The sequence below is a fragment of the Hipposideros armiger genome, unplaced genomic scaffold (assembly GCF_001890085.2).
Source record: "Hipposideros armiger isolate ML-2016 unplaced genomic scaffold, ASM189008v1 scaffold_296, whole genome shotgun sequence".
Lineage (NCBI taxonomy): Eukaryota > Metazoa > Chordata > Mammalia > Chiroptera > Hipposideridae > Hipposideros > Hipposideros armiger.
In genome coordinates, this window is record NW_017731646.1 from 864,381 (window position 1) to 877,864 (window position 13,484).

A 13,484-nucleotide genomic window follows, 5' to 3' on the forward strand; every position below is an offset into this window, starting at 1 on the left:
GGCCGGCCCCTGAAGACACTGCTTTTAAATAGGCCACCTTCTGAGAAGTTGAGACCAGAGTATCTATGAGCACAACTTAGAATACACCAAGCAAAATAGAAATATATTTGTTAAGATACTGGCTTGATCAAAAAGTACAAATGGGGGGGAGATTGGTTGGTTGTTTGGCTTTGTTTTGTGTTGTTTGTGCACATACTGAATTTTAGAGCAGGAAGAGGGCACTCAGGGAGAGCTGCCCTCCACACGTGGGTGTTTAAAGATGAAGAAACTGAAATAATTTCCTTGAGGAGAGTGTCAAAACACATTGAGGTCTCACCTCAATGGAGTGTGAATCCAGCCCCTAAGAAGGCTCCACGTAGACAGCTTTCCTAAGAAAATGGTCCGCTCTCACAATGCTGTCTGGACTAGGCTTTGTTTTATAGTTAGACAGGGAGGCTGACTCAGTGAGTGCCAAGCACAAGGGCTCCAAGCACGAAAGAAGGACCTTGGAGATTATCTCTTCCAACTTCCTCATTTTACAGAAGAGAAAAAGATGACCCAGAAAAGTAAAAGCAACCCAGCCAGAGTTCCACATCAGGTGAGAACAGGCTTCCAACAGTAGCACTACGGACATATTTTTGGACCAGATACTTTGTTGTGGGGGGTTGTCCTATGCATTGTAGAATGTTGAGCATCCCTGCTAAACATGCCCCCACCAACGTGTAACAATCACAAGTGTCTCAAAACAATACCAGATATCCTTAGGGGGTGGAGGGGGAGGACAAAATTGCCCCCAGGGTAGAACCACTGGATTAGAAACTGGTACAACCAGCATCCAAATTCCTCTCACTCCCAACCTGATGTTCTTTTACTAGGTGAACACTGGTTTCCAAGTAAGTATTTTGTAACAGGGAGAACTGATAAATGCATTAAGATATACCTAATACTGATTCCATGTCAAATGATGTTATTTACAAGCTCTTTAAAATGAGTCTTAAAGCTATGAACTAACTACATTTCCCTAATTGTGAGTGCCAGACATAAATATAAACACATATTTGCATGTACCTACACATGAAGCTGAAACTATAAAATCTATGAAACAATAAGTCTCTTGTTTTGGGTTGGGCAAAATATAGTCATGTCATGTTAAAAGACCCTTCAGGAAGTAATCCCTCTACCAGCAGTAAAATTTCTTGCCACCCTTAGACAAATTCACCACACGTTGTACCTACATACAGATTATCTTTTTTTTTCTTTAATTAACAAGAAGGAACCTCATTGTCAAGTTGTTTAATCATCTTATTATAAAGATAAGAAACTCAGTTCAAAGAGCTGAGGTTTCCTGAAATACTTCAAAGTAGTGACAGATTCCTTCTTAAACACAGATGAGACAATACCTTAGGACACCGAGCTTTTACCACCAACAGCAGCCTCTGAGTTTGGAGGTCCAGTTAACTGCAATATTCCAATATTACCTGTTTCTCTTTTTCCGGTGTTCTCTATTAGAATTTTCTGATTCACTGCCACTGCTTGTGTTACAGCGTGAGCGCGACCTGAAGACACAATAAGAGAAAAAGAAAAACACGCATTTAAGACAAATGAAAAATTTCAGAAAGGTTCATGTTGGTTCTTTGGAATGAATTCTGCAGTAAAATTACTAATCCAAGCATAAGTATTATCCCTCCCCCAGTCAGTGTTTCTCAATTTAGTCAGGCATCTGGAAGAGTCTAAAGAAATGTGAAAAGAGATTAAGGCAAATGTCGCCCTACTCCCAGAAAGGACCAGAAAATCAAGACTTTCAACAGAACTCTGACATGGCAAAGCGATAAGCCCATGTGGTGGACTAAACATGGACACAAAATCATGTCACACTGTCAATCCCCGACCCCACATTGAGAGAGGTTTGTTTCATTTCCCCTTGAATTTGTGCTGGTCCTATGACTGATTTTATCAATAGAATGGGGTGGAAGGGATACTCTGCCAGTTCCTGGACTATCTTTTAACAGGGTTGGTAGCTGCTTCCTCCCAGCCACCACATAAAGCAGCCTAGGCTAGCCATGGAGAGAGAGAGGCCCCAGGCCTTCAGCCACTCTGCCAAGACACCAAATATGAGAGAGAAAGGACTGATCCAACCTCAGCCACGACCTGACTGCAGCTTTATCTGAAACTAGCAAGATTAGCTAAGAACTGCCTGTTGAACCAACAGGATTATAAAAGAGATATACGGTGGTTGTTGCTTTGAAAGCCAACAAGTTTGGGGGTGGTTTTAATGTAGCAATAATAGCCGAGACAGCTCCTCTGAGACACAAAGGAGCAGAAAAAAAAAGAAATTGCTAAGGATGCTACAGAATGGAAGACTGAGAGCCAGCTGAAGTCCAAGCTGGTATTTGGAAGTTAAAAAACAAATTTATAATACTCTTAAAGTAGCCAATCATAAAATAAACAAAAAAATGCCCCACTCTAGCCTCAACTCTGAGCTAAGCTAATCTGCTCATCTTTCCTCCCTCTCCCTGACTCTCCTTCCAACTTGGGGTCTTTTTTTTTTTACCTCCTCCTTTGCTTTAGATCTGAGTCTTCACCGCTGTTATGGACTTTCCTATAGGGGAAAAAAGAAAAAAAAATGAAGACATGAAAGAAAATAAAAATTATCAACTGGCTTTTAAAAAGCATACCAAGAGCCGGCCAAGTGGCGCGTTGGTTAAGAACTGGCTTGGGACGACAGAGGGCCCCAGTTCGGATCCCACATATGAGGGCCAGTGACACTGCCCTCCACAGCTAAGATGCTGAACAACAGCTCAACCTGGAGCTGGGCTGCCGTGAGTCGCCGGCGACGGCGGAGGCTGCAGCCCCTGCTGCAGTGGGTTGCCATGGGCTACTGTCTGTAGCCAGCAGCCAGCGTGAGCGGCCAGCAGCCGCAGTGAGCAGCCATCCAGAAGCCGACAACTGATCTGCCTCACCTGGGAAGAGCGCAATGATGGTGCCAACTTGGGCCAGTGAAGCGATGTCCTCCACGACTAGACTGAAGAACAAAAGGACAGCAACTTGTCCGTTCCCCTTCCCCCAATTCCCCAATAAAAATCTTAAAAAAATATATACAAATAAAAATAAAAAGCATACCAAAATGAGTTTTACTTCAGTGAATGCATATCTGTTATGTATTCATTTATTCACCAAACATTTAAATCACAAATATGTGCCAAGCCCAGAAATATAATCTAACACCAACTGGCCTCAAGAAGCCAGTAACCTAGTAGGGGATGCAAACAGTCTATACATAACAATGCACAGTGTGTCTGTTAAGTTCCATTCGTCCAATGATGGGGTCAGTCTGCAGCTCCCAGGTCTGCAATCCACCAGCCACTTTCTGCTATAATCTGATGTCACTCTCACTTGGATGCCCTTTCTAGCACCCTGGCACCCCAGCCCTTCTACCTTTTTCCTAGTAAACTCACATCAGGCAGCAACCCACACCACGGTCACACTCTCGACTTTACCATCTGTAACCACCTCCAAACACTGTGCTTTCTGACCACAATCTCCTCTCCTTCCTGCTTGCCACTCCTGTTTACCTTCAGACAACTTTGATACGGCATTCCGGTTAAATGTGCGGGCTCTGGAGCCAAACAGCCTGAACAAGGACTCCTTCTCCTCCATTGATGAAGAGTTGTGTGACTTAAACACATCACTTTTCTAATTGGTACCTCAGTTTTAACAGAACCTCCCACAAAGGGTTGTTAGGAGGATAAAATGAATTAATGCACTTAAAATGCATAGACTAGCACCTGACCATTGTAGGCACTCAATATATGTTAGCTATTATTTTATTATTATTATTATTATTATTATTATTATTATTATTATTATTGCTTCTTCAACCACTTCCATTCTATCTTTCCTTGACATCAACAGGACTACTTGTCTATTGACTTTGCAACTCTCCATCAGCTCTTCAACTTTCTCCACTCCCTCCCTGTCATCTCAATAGCATGCATGCCAGTACTCAAGCCTTCCTCCAACTCCCTTGTTTGTGTTCAGTCTCTTTGGCAAGAACCCAAGCACGGCTCAACCCAAGTATCCAGGTTTCTGGGCTGGCCCTCAACAGCCGGCTGAGCAGTGCTAGATAGAGTTCCACAAAAGAATATGAGTTACACTAGAAATTCATATTCATAAACCACAAGTGGACCCACAACATGACCCAGCAATCTCACCACCCTTCTCTGATCTAAGTACTCTATTTCTACAAAGCAGTTTCAAACTCTTTTCGCCTTGTAGCCCTCTGATACACTGCACCATTGCTTCAGGTGACTTTGTTTTCTCCTTCCAAAGGAAAAAGTGGCCATCAGATGGCAATTCTTTAACTTCATTTTACCAATAATAAAAGTTACCAACATCCCCCTCTTTGTTATTTACAGATCTGTCTGTACAACTAAGGTCAGTCCCTCTGCCTGTGCTAGGAAGTTTCCATCACCTCTGGTCTTCTCAATGACTTTCACTAACTACCCTCCTGCCTCTCACATATACTCTTCAACTTGTCCTCATGGGAAATTCTTTTACCAGCTTTTCACATCCTCAAGTCTCTCCTATTTACACACACACACACACACACACACACACACACACACACACACACACACACACACCCCTACTTGACTCCACCCATCCCCCTTCATCTTCTGCCCAGTCTCTTCTCTCTCCTTCAAAGTCAAACTTCTTGAGAGGTGTCTAAGCCCCTTGTCGCCATTCTCTTACTCTTTATTATACGCGCCTTTGTACTCTGATTGGGGCACAAATGGCTCTGTGACGCCACCATCATAACTTACATCCCTCCATTTCCCCAGTACACGTATATCAAATAAATAACTTGATACGTCTCTGTTCTCACACCAAATTTCTGGATAACTATTTAGTATAAACACAACTATATAAATATTGTTCACAGATAATCTATATAGTGTTCAAGAAATACAATTCTATTCTTGTACAGGTTTTACAATTTTCTTAAAGATAATAGTTGCATAGTTTTCTATGCACCTATTGGTTGCTTAGTTTTCCTTACGCTTATCACTAATTCTTCATCCAAACTCTCTGAGAGAACTGCAAAACTCCTTCCGAGATGGACAAATACTCAGATAATCTACAAATTCCACTTACATCCCTCCTGAAACCCTCTGCCCTCTGGCTTTCACCTGGATGGTCTGTTGTCTAGTACTCTGACAGACATCAGGAGTTTTGGATATCAAATATTCAATTAATGAAATTTCTAAGACACAAACCCTGGAAAATGCAAGAGAGGTAACTATTAAAGAAATAATACAAGAAAATATTCCAGAAGTGAATGATCTAACTTTATAGACAGAGAACCCACCTAGCATTTAGCATAACAGATTGAAAAATTAGATCCATACCAAAATCCAGTATCATTACATTTCAAAACATTACAGATTAAGAAAGAATTTTTAAAACTTGGAGCAGGGGAGAAACGTGGGAGAGGAAAAAAAAGTCCATGCACAAATGGTGACAAATCAGAATTGTGTCACTGAGCTGCTTAATAGCAATATCAGAGGGGGAAAAAAATGTGTGATTGTATATTTCTTCTCCAACAAACTGTAAGCTCCCAAAGGACAGAGAATTTCTCTAGTGTTGTTTAACACAGTGTCTGGCATAAAGTAGGCACTCAATAAATATTTTTTAGTATAAAGGTGAATGGGGATGACAATAAATTATACTGCCAGAAAGTATGCTGGCTTTCTTTTTCTAAAACAGGAATGTTTAAACAAGCAGACTTCAGGGTCTCCATGAACCTTGAAAATTATATGGAAGTTTGTATGTGTATCTCATCATATATTCCCCACCTCCAGGAAATGAATCCAACATTTCATCATATTCTCAGAGTTCTATCAGCCAAAAGATTAAGGACCAATGTTCTAGATTCCGCCAGAATTTGACAGATGTATCTATCTATCTAAGGACAAACAACTGGCAAAATATGAAATCTTGATAGCTTTTGCAAAACATGTTATCCTGGCATCCGTTACAAAATAGAATTTCCTATTATTAAAGTTAAGTTCTCGAGATTCTTCCATGCTGATGACAAACCTCAGTTTTAAATGTCAGAGTTAATCCATCTACATAGGGATTTGTGCCCAGGGGCAAGGTAAATATGTGTGAAGATAAAACAAGACTGACAAGGACAGAGGCATTTATTTATAAGCTGTTTACAGTGAAAACAAACAAATAATGAGCTTTAACTCTTCCATGTCAACAGACAGCCATGATGGTGAGTCTCCTCAAAACACACATGCCGAATAAGAGACCTTTCAAGGGACACCCAGAACCAGACAGAAGGCTCTGTGGCTGCTCAGGCCAAAATCAAAATGGTCTTTCTCCCGGATGGTGCCAATGAAAGGATCCTGTAACCACTCGACACAATTGCTGCTCTGTATTTCACAGGGAGCCAACTGAAAATGTATCTCAATATAGAGGCCATTAGGTGTGGATTTGAGAATGTATATGCTCCAAACTATTTCAAGCATCTAGTTTGAAAAAAATAATAATGTAAATTTTGGTACATTTCTAGCAAAACTTGATAAATTCATTTTTGAATATATGAAAATCAAAATGACCATCTACTCAATTGTGTAATTACTTTATTTAGGGAATGATGACAAAGTATACTAAGAATTAAGGATGAAAAACTGTAAAAACCTATCTAATAATAATCATAGAGTGCCAAATTCTTAAAATATTTAGTGATTCCCACTACCTACCCTCCCCCACCAACACACATATACACACAAATGCACTTTAAAGTATTTCCTAGTGGTGGTTGTCCAAGCTGAACCAATCCTTGATAGGGGAGGAGGGCAGAAAATCTTTTCCCTTGCCTTATGTAAATGACGGTTCATTATCCCTGCCTTTTTCAGATTTACAGACTTGAATCCAAATCCCAGATGTGTTACAAAGGACAGTTACCATCATCTACTGAGCCTCAGTGTTCTCCTCTGTAACAGTGAGATGACAGTGCTGGGCCAGGCACTTCCCAGTGGTACTCAGACCGCACCCCCCCAACCCATCTATAATCTTCCTGGTGCTGCGAAGACTAGACACCTGAAAATTACATTTTTTTGGATTCCTTTGCCAGCTGGGTGTTCAGAGTGAGAGGCACTCAGGTGAGATGTAAGGCAGGAGAAGAGGGGAAGCAACTGTGCTTCTGGCAGTAGCTGTGGCACCCACCGTTGCCTACCTAAGAAGTGGAGGGTCCCTGGTTTTAGCTACGGTGGTGGTACCTCCCGCAGTGGCAGCCAGAGCCGCTCCTACAGGCTGGTGCCGACAGCAATGTCAGCAATAAGCACAGGCCCATGAAGGCCAGCTAGAGGCAGAAGCAGCTTCTGGGTGTCTGGGTAACGATTGCTTCTCTCCTTTCATTCCTCCAGCCCAGGGTCAGGACAGTATCCAGGTCTCAGAGTTGCACTACTCCCTATCTTTTGTTCCTTCAATCCTACTCACATTTGTGCACCAACATTCCCTGCATTAATCCCTCTCTGCTAAAAATGCCTATTGGCTGAATGGTACAAATGCTCACTTCCATGATTATTATAAGGATCAAATAGATAATAATCTATAGCAAGCAATGTGCTCAGTACTTGGGACAGGGTAAATGCCAGCTATTACTCCATTATTCTGTCTCATTAAGAATGATTTATCTCCCCCTTTTATCTCCCCCTTTTCATTTCTACTAGGTGAAAGTGATATAGCCCTTTTTCTTCTTAACTGTCCAAGGACTTCCGTGAAGTTGGACCTAGTTTGAGAAAGGTGGGGAATAAGATTCTGGGGAAAATGGCAGAAGTAGGAGTCAAACAGGAATGGACCAGCAAGTAAGTAAAAACAAGGGCATAGAAGAGAGAAGGGTTTCTATTTCCCAGACCCACAGTGTACATAAAAAGAATCTGGATTGTTATCTGAGAACATGACCTGAACTTGTCATAAATGTCACTCACAGAATACCACTTATGTAGGGAACCCAAGTAAGACACAGCCCCCCCCCCCATCCTGTAAGCATGAAATGAATGTCACTGGTAAGTCATTTGTGGGTCTTCTCCTCTTGGATCTGTCTGTCACATTGCACAGCCTGCTTTGCAAAAACAGCCCAAAACTTCTATATGGACTTTTTAAAAAAATTAAGCGCGCGCGCACACACACGATGGGATGTGCTAGGTAAAAACAGGATTCATTTTCTCTGTGCTTTGAAAGGGGTTTCACTCACATTTATGCAACAATATCAGTCTAGAGAGAGAGTACGTCACCTCAGCTAAGATTTATCGATAAACATGTTTTGTCATCTCAGGTCAAAACATTTAATATCTTTTACATATTAACATATAGCATTAATATATACTGTGTTATAATGTATTACACATACTATATAATATGTAGTATGAAAATACATTATAGGCATATTTTAACTCATCAGTCTTAATTACAATACAGAAAGCAAGTTCTCGTCAAAATTTCTGAAATTATTCTCTGAAACCCTTGCTGTTTAAGAGAAATGCTTCAGGATCCCTAGCTTATTTTACCTCAAAAACCATAAGCTTTCTGTTAACACAAACAGTCATGCTATTGTGAGAATAGCCTGCGAGAAAAAGTGACTGGGACTCAGAGCTCCTGTTGAAAATAAAAACGGAGGGGCTGGTTCAGCTTACCTTCTCCTGGTTGGCTGCACAGAGTCGTTGTCGCTCCCACAGGAGGGGTTTCGGCGGCGCATGTAGGGAAACTTGGGGGATTTCGTGCGGTCGTTGGGGGAGTTGTAGAGTCCACTGAAGTGAAAGAGGAATGGTCAGTAACGCTACAGAGGACCTGGAGGAGCAAACGCCCTAACCCTAAGCGTGACACTTCTAGGGAAGTGGTCATAGCTACACAGTTGGTACTTGCAGGGGACTACTGGACTGGGGACACATGGTTCTCTTTGCTGACAAGATATATTACAAGAAAAAAGAGGTAAGATCTGGTACAACAAATCATAAAAGTTATGTTTTTGCAAGAATGGATTTGTCTCACTGGCCTTTAACAGTAAGAAACAAGCAGACGCAAACGATAGCAATAATAACAACGAATTACCTTTATGATAAACCTACCACATTACAGGTGCTGACCAAGCTGAAAGCTTTGTATTCATTATCTTAGCTAATCTTCATATCAACCCTAAGCACTGTAGTACAGTTATTAGGCCCATTTAACAAAAAAGAAACCAGAAATACATAAAGTTTAATTAAGGAGCCCAAGTAAAGTAGCTGGAAAGTGCTAAAGCCAGAATGTGAGGCCCTGGGTGATCATACCTGAAACCATCATAGCTATATAGCCAGTAAGTTATAATGCAGGTCTGTCACTGGTTTGGTAGTTATGAACAAAAGAAATTAAAATATACATACTGGGGGTGGGTGCCAAAAAAATGTACACATTTTAAGAGATGTCATCTATGTATTACTTTTCGAAGTTCATTGAATTGAATTATGGTAGCAATGCATAGTAAAACGTTAGCTCAAAAGATGACATTAGGGCCGGACGAGTGGCGCATTGGTTAAGAGCTGGCTTGGGACGCCAACTCTGAGCAGCGGGGCCCCCGGTTCAGATCCCACATGGGGCCAGTGACACTGCCCTCATGGTGAACAACAGCTCGACCTGGGGCTGGGTTGCCTTGAGTTGACGGCGTAGGCTGCAGCCCCTGCTGCTGTGGGCTGCCATAAGCTACGGTGTGTGGCTGGCAGCCAGCGTGAGTGGCCAGCAGCTGCTGTGAGCTGCAAAGAGCCACAGTGAGCGGCCGTCCAGAGGCCAGCGACGGACCTGCCCCACCTGGGAAGAGCACAATGATAACACTAACATGGGCTAGTGAAGCAACGTCCTCCACAGCTAGACTGAAGAACAAAACAACAGCAACTTGTCTGTTCCCCTTCCCCTGATTCCCCAGCGCTGTTCCCCTCCTCCAATTCCCCAAAATCTTAAAAAAAAAAAAAAGATGGCATTAATCAAATGAATGCTCACATCCTTCATTGTATTACAATTTTAATACAGTTTTCTCCTTCTTAAAATGTGTATATATATATTTTTTGGCACCCTCTGTATATATGGAATAAAGGTCTTCTAGAATCACTATTCATCAGCTACAGCTTACAACTAAAGTTTTTATAAGAACTATGAAATTAGAGAAATTATCATTAACATATTTCATTTAGAGTTTTGAGAAATTCATTATCTTTCTCTAAATCATCACCATAACCTTCCAAGGCCGTTTCTTAATATACACTAGTTTTCCCTTCTGTCTTTCCAAGACCGAGTTTCACATTAGGACACATCCTGTTGACTTCTACTTCAGAAGTTCCCGGTCACACCAATTTAGGAATCCAGCTGCCTCATCCAGAGCGAGGCATGACCAGCCACAAAGCAGTTGGATTCCATTATGTGATGAGGGCAAACGCTCACCCCTTTTCTGCTGTTCTCCTTTAGAACAACAAAGCTTTCCTTTACCTCTGGGGGCCATTTTCTTCCCACGGTGCGTGAGATTTGCTTCTTTGGGTATCAGGGCTATTTTCATTCTTTGACTTCTTAAAGCTTTAATTAAAAAAAAAAAAGAAAAAGTGTGAAAAACAAATTAGTTAGAAAATAAAACAAAATTACTCACATACGTATTCCTTCAGTAAAATTATTTAACAAATATCTACAAATGTGTGTGTTTTATTTATACCTATGACTCATTCCATTCCAAAAAGAACATGAAGGGGGGATGCCTAAAAAAATACATGTCTCCAGCATGTATTTTTGAGTCATTTCCCTCCCTCTTTCTTTCTAGTTTTACTGCTTTAAACTGACCGAAGCCAGGTCATACATTGTTACGAAACTTTTAAAGAGAGTCCACCTGCAGGATAGGAAGCAAGAGCACCCGTTAAGGCAAGAAAAGAAAAACAGTTGATGAAGAAAGAAAGCTGGGGTGTCCAGGCTCTTGAGGCTGGCTCCCTCTTTTCAAGCAGTGGTCAGAAACCCCCTGGCTCTGGACTTGGGTCTCAGTCTGTGCAGGTAAGTCAGCTCTGGGCAAGGACCCACACTGACCTTCCCTTGCCCCCAGTTTCCACCATGTCTTGGCATCATCCTTCTAAATGAGAAATGACTTTCCAATGCTATTTCCTGACCCAGTATCGTCTTTCTGCCTGAAGAATGTAGGTAGATATAACTGAGTTGTTATTCAATCACAACAAACTGTTTTAGAAACACAAGGGAGCTACCAGGAAGGGACTCATTAGAAGCCTTCGTCACCAGTGGGGGAGGGGAGGGGTGTCACCTCTCATTTCCCCATAGTCCCAGCTTCAGAAAAAGATAGCACTACTTAACAACTAATCCACTTTTAACCCTGGCTTTTTGAGGAATCCTCTATATAAACTGTCCTCTGAACATGGTCACAGCACGGTTATTTCTAACAGCCAGGAAAGCAGAGAGAGAAAAAAAAACTGACAAGGTCCTTTCAAAAAATGAAAATAAATGTGTACCCTAGCATATTATAATCATACACGAATATAAGGTTAAAAATATATTTGACAAAAGCACATAACTCATAGTATTAGTAGATAGTAGTAGGTTTTATAATGTGAATATCATGTTATTTTTATAAAGGTTAAAAATCTTGGGGCCAGCTGAGTGGCTCAGTTGGTTAAAAGTTAGCTTGAGCATGAGCTCTGAGCAACAGGGCAGCCGGTTCAACTCCCACATGGGCCAGTGACATTGTGCCCGAGCTGAGCTGTCTCTGAGCTGCCAACAGGTGGCCGGATGGCTCAGCCAGTGTAACAACAAGATTGCCTGTTGGATGGTGGGCTACGCCCACCCACAACTAAGATTGAACACAGCACCTTGAGCTCAGAGGTCAAGAGCTGCTGATGGGCAGCCAGATGGCGACTGGCGCTCTCCACAACTAAGATTGAAGAACAACAACTTGGCTGGTCCCTGTCCCCAAGTCCCCAACACTGTTCCCCTCCCCCAATTCCCCAATAAAAATCTTAAAAAAAAAAAAAAATCTTGAGAAGGTCAAATTTCCAAAGTAAAAGCTTACTTTTGAAGTGAGGAAGAGTAATAAACATGGTAGATATTTAATACAACAGTAAAAAGTGTGCACACACATACGTGTATGTGTTTCATCAGTTAGAAAGAAAAGGGAGATTGAGAAATGGAATAGCGAGATGAAAGGGGAATTGGGAGAGTAGGTGCAAGTGAGAGCACAATGAAATCCTGAGCAGCAAATTACCTGCACTGACTCCCTAAGCCATTTCTCCTCTACAGCTTGAGTGGGGGAATTCTGGCAGCCCTTCGGGTAACAGCCCTATTGGCAAGAATGCAGTCACAAAGGAGACTAAACAGCTTCTACATATTCTAAGAAGCCTGGGATCTGAATTTCATGGAGGATTACTGTTCTTACATTGGACTTACCATAACACACCCTGTACATACAGATTAAGCTGACTCTGCCCACAGCTGTGAGGCTGATGAAGGAAGGACAGTGAGCTAACGTGTATGGTGTATGTAAAGACAAACAACTTGGCATTCCAAAAAGAGAATATGGACAGGGAATGTTCTGGAACTAAGCAAAAGAGAATGTAGTCAAAACCCTGGGGGGCCGGCCNTGGAATCCAGGCCTGAAAAGTCAGGATGAAAGTAATTCAAAATCAAAGGGAAATGTGTGCACAGCAAAGTATTAGTGTTTAAACACAGCATTGTCTAATCCTCTTTTTAGGATAAAAATGATGAAAATACACCACGAAGATGCATGTAACAAATGTGCATGAATCCTTAAGCTATCACTACAAAGACATTCACTTTAGTTATATTTATAGGCCTCCAAATTTAAAACAGCTTCAATATCCAAGAACTAAAGATTGGTTGAATAAACTATATCAAGTCTATATTTCCATGCAGGAAAAAATTATACAGATCTTAAAATGGTGCTATATAAGAACATTTAAAAACTTATCAGAACATATCCATGATATATTATTAAATAAGAAAAGTAGGTTGTAAAACATTACTATATGATGTTTGCAGAAAAGATATACAGACGATTAGAAGGCTACCTAATATAGTTTAGTACTAGGAGAATGGAACTGAATATGAAATTTTTTTTTTCATTTTAGATGGGAAGGTTATAAGTTTCCTAATTGTCTAAAGCAAGCATGCATTTTTATAATAATAAAAGCATAACATGTGCTGCATGTTTAAAAGCTCCAGCTGATGCTGAGAGGGTGGTCCTCGAGAAGCGGGGCTGTGTATTATCCACACCCTCATCCCCTACCAGAGAAAGCACGTTTTAATAGGACACAAGGGGGTGGGGTGGGGTAGGGGGAGGTGGATGTGAGGGCTCAACACAGTCCCAGACTGCTCTGTGTAAACTGCATTTGGCTGCATCCGCATAAGCCATGAGAAAAACAAAAACAAAACCAAAAACACTTGTCCCTAAATTGAAAAGCTTC

At 41.4% G+C, this 13,484-nt stretch overlaps 1 protein-coding gene across 3 annotated transcripts in view; it reads right to left on the reverse strand.

Annotated features, from left to right (window-relative positions):
* EPB41L4A (erythrocyte membrane protein band 4.1 like 4A) overlaps window positions 1-13,484 on the reverse strand; it is a 258,505-nt gene that overhangs the window by 32,383 nt on the left and 212,638 nt on the right. For all 3 annotated transcript variants that reach the window (XM_019659141.1, XM_019659144.1, XM_019659142.1), the window contains exons 14-17: window positions 10,504-10,587; window positions 8,685-8,798; window positions 2,531-2,578; window positions 1,458-1,535 (exon numbers count right to left, since the gene is read on the reverse strand). In XM_019659141.1, the coding sequence (XP_019514686.1) occupies window positions 1,458-1,535; window positions 2,531-2,578; window positions 8,685-8,798; window positions 10,504-10,587 (324 nt within the window). The remainder of the gene's footprint in view (window positions 1-1,457; window positions 1,536-2,530; window positions 2,579-8,684; window positions 8,799-10,503; window positions 10,588-13,484) is intronic.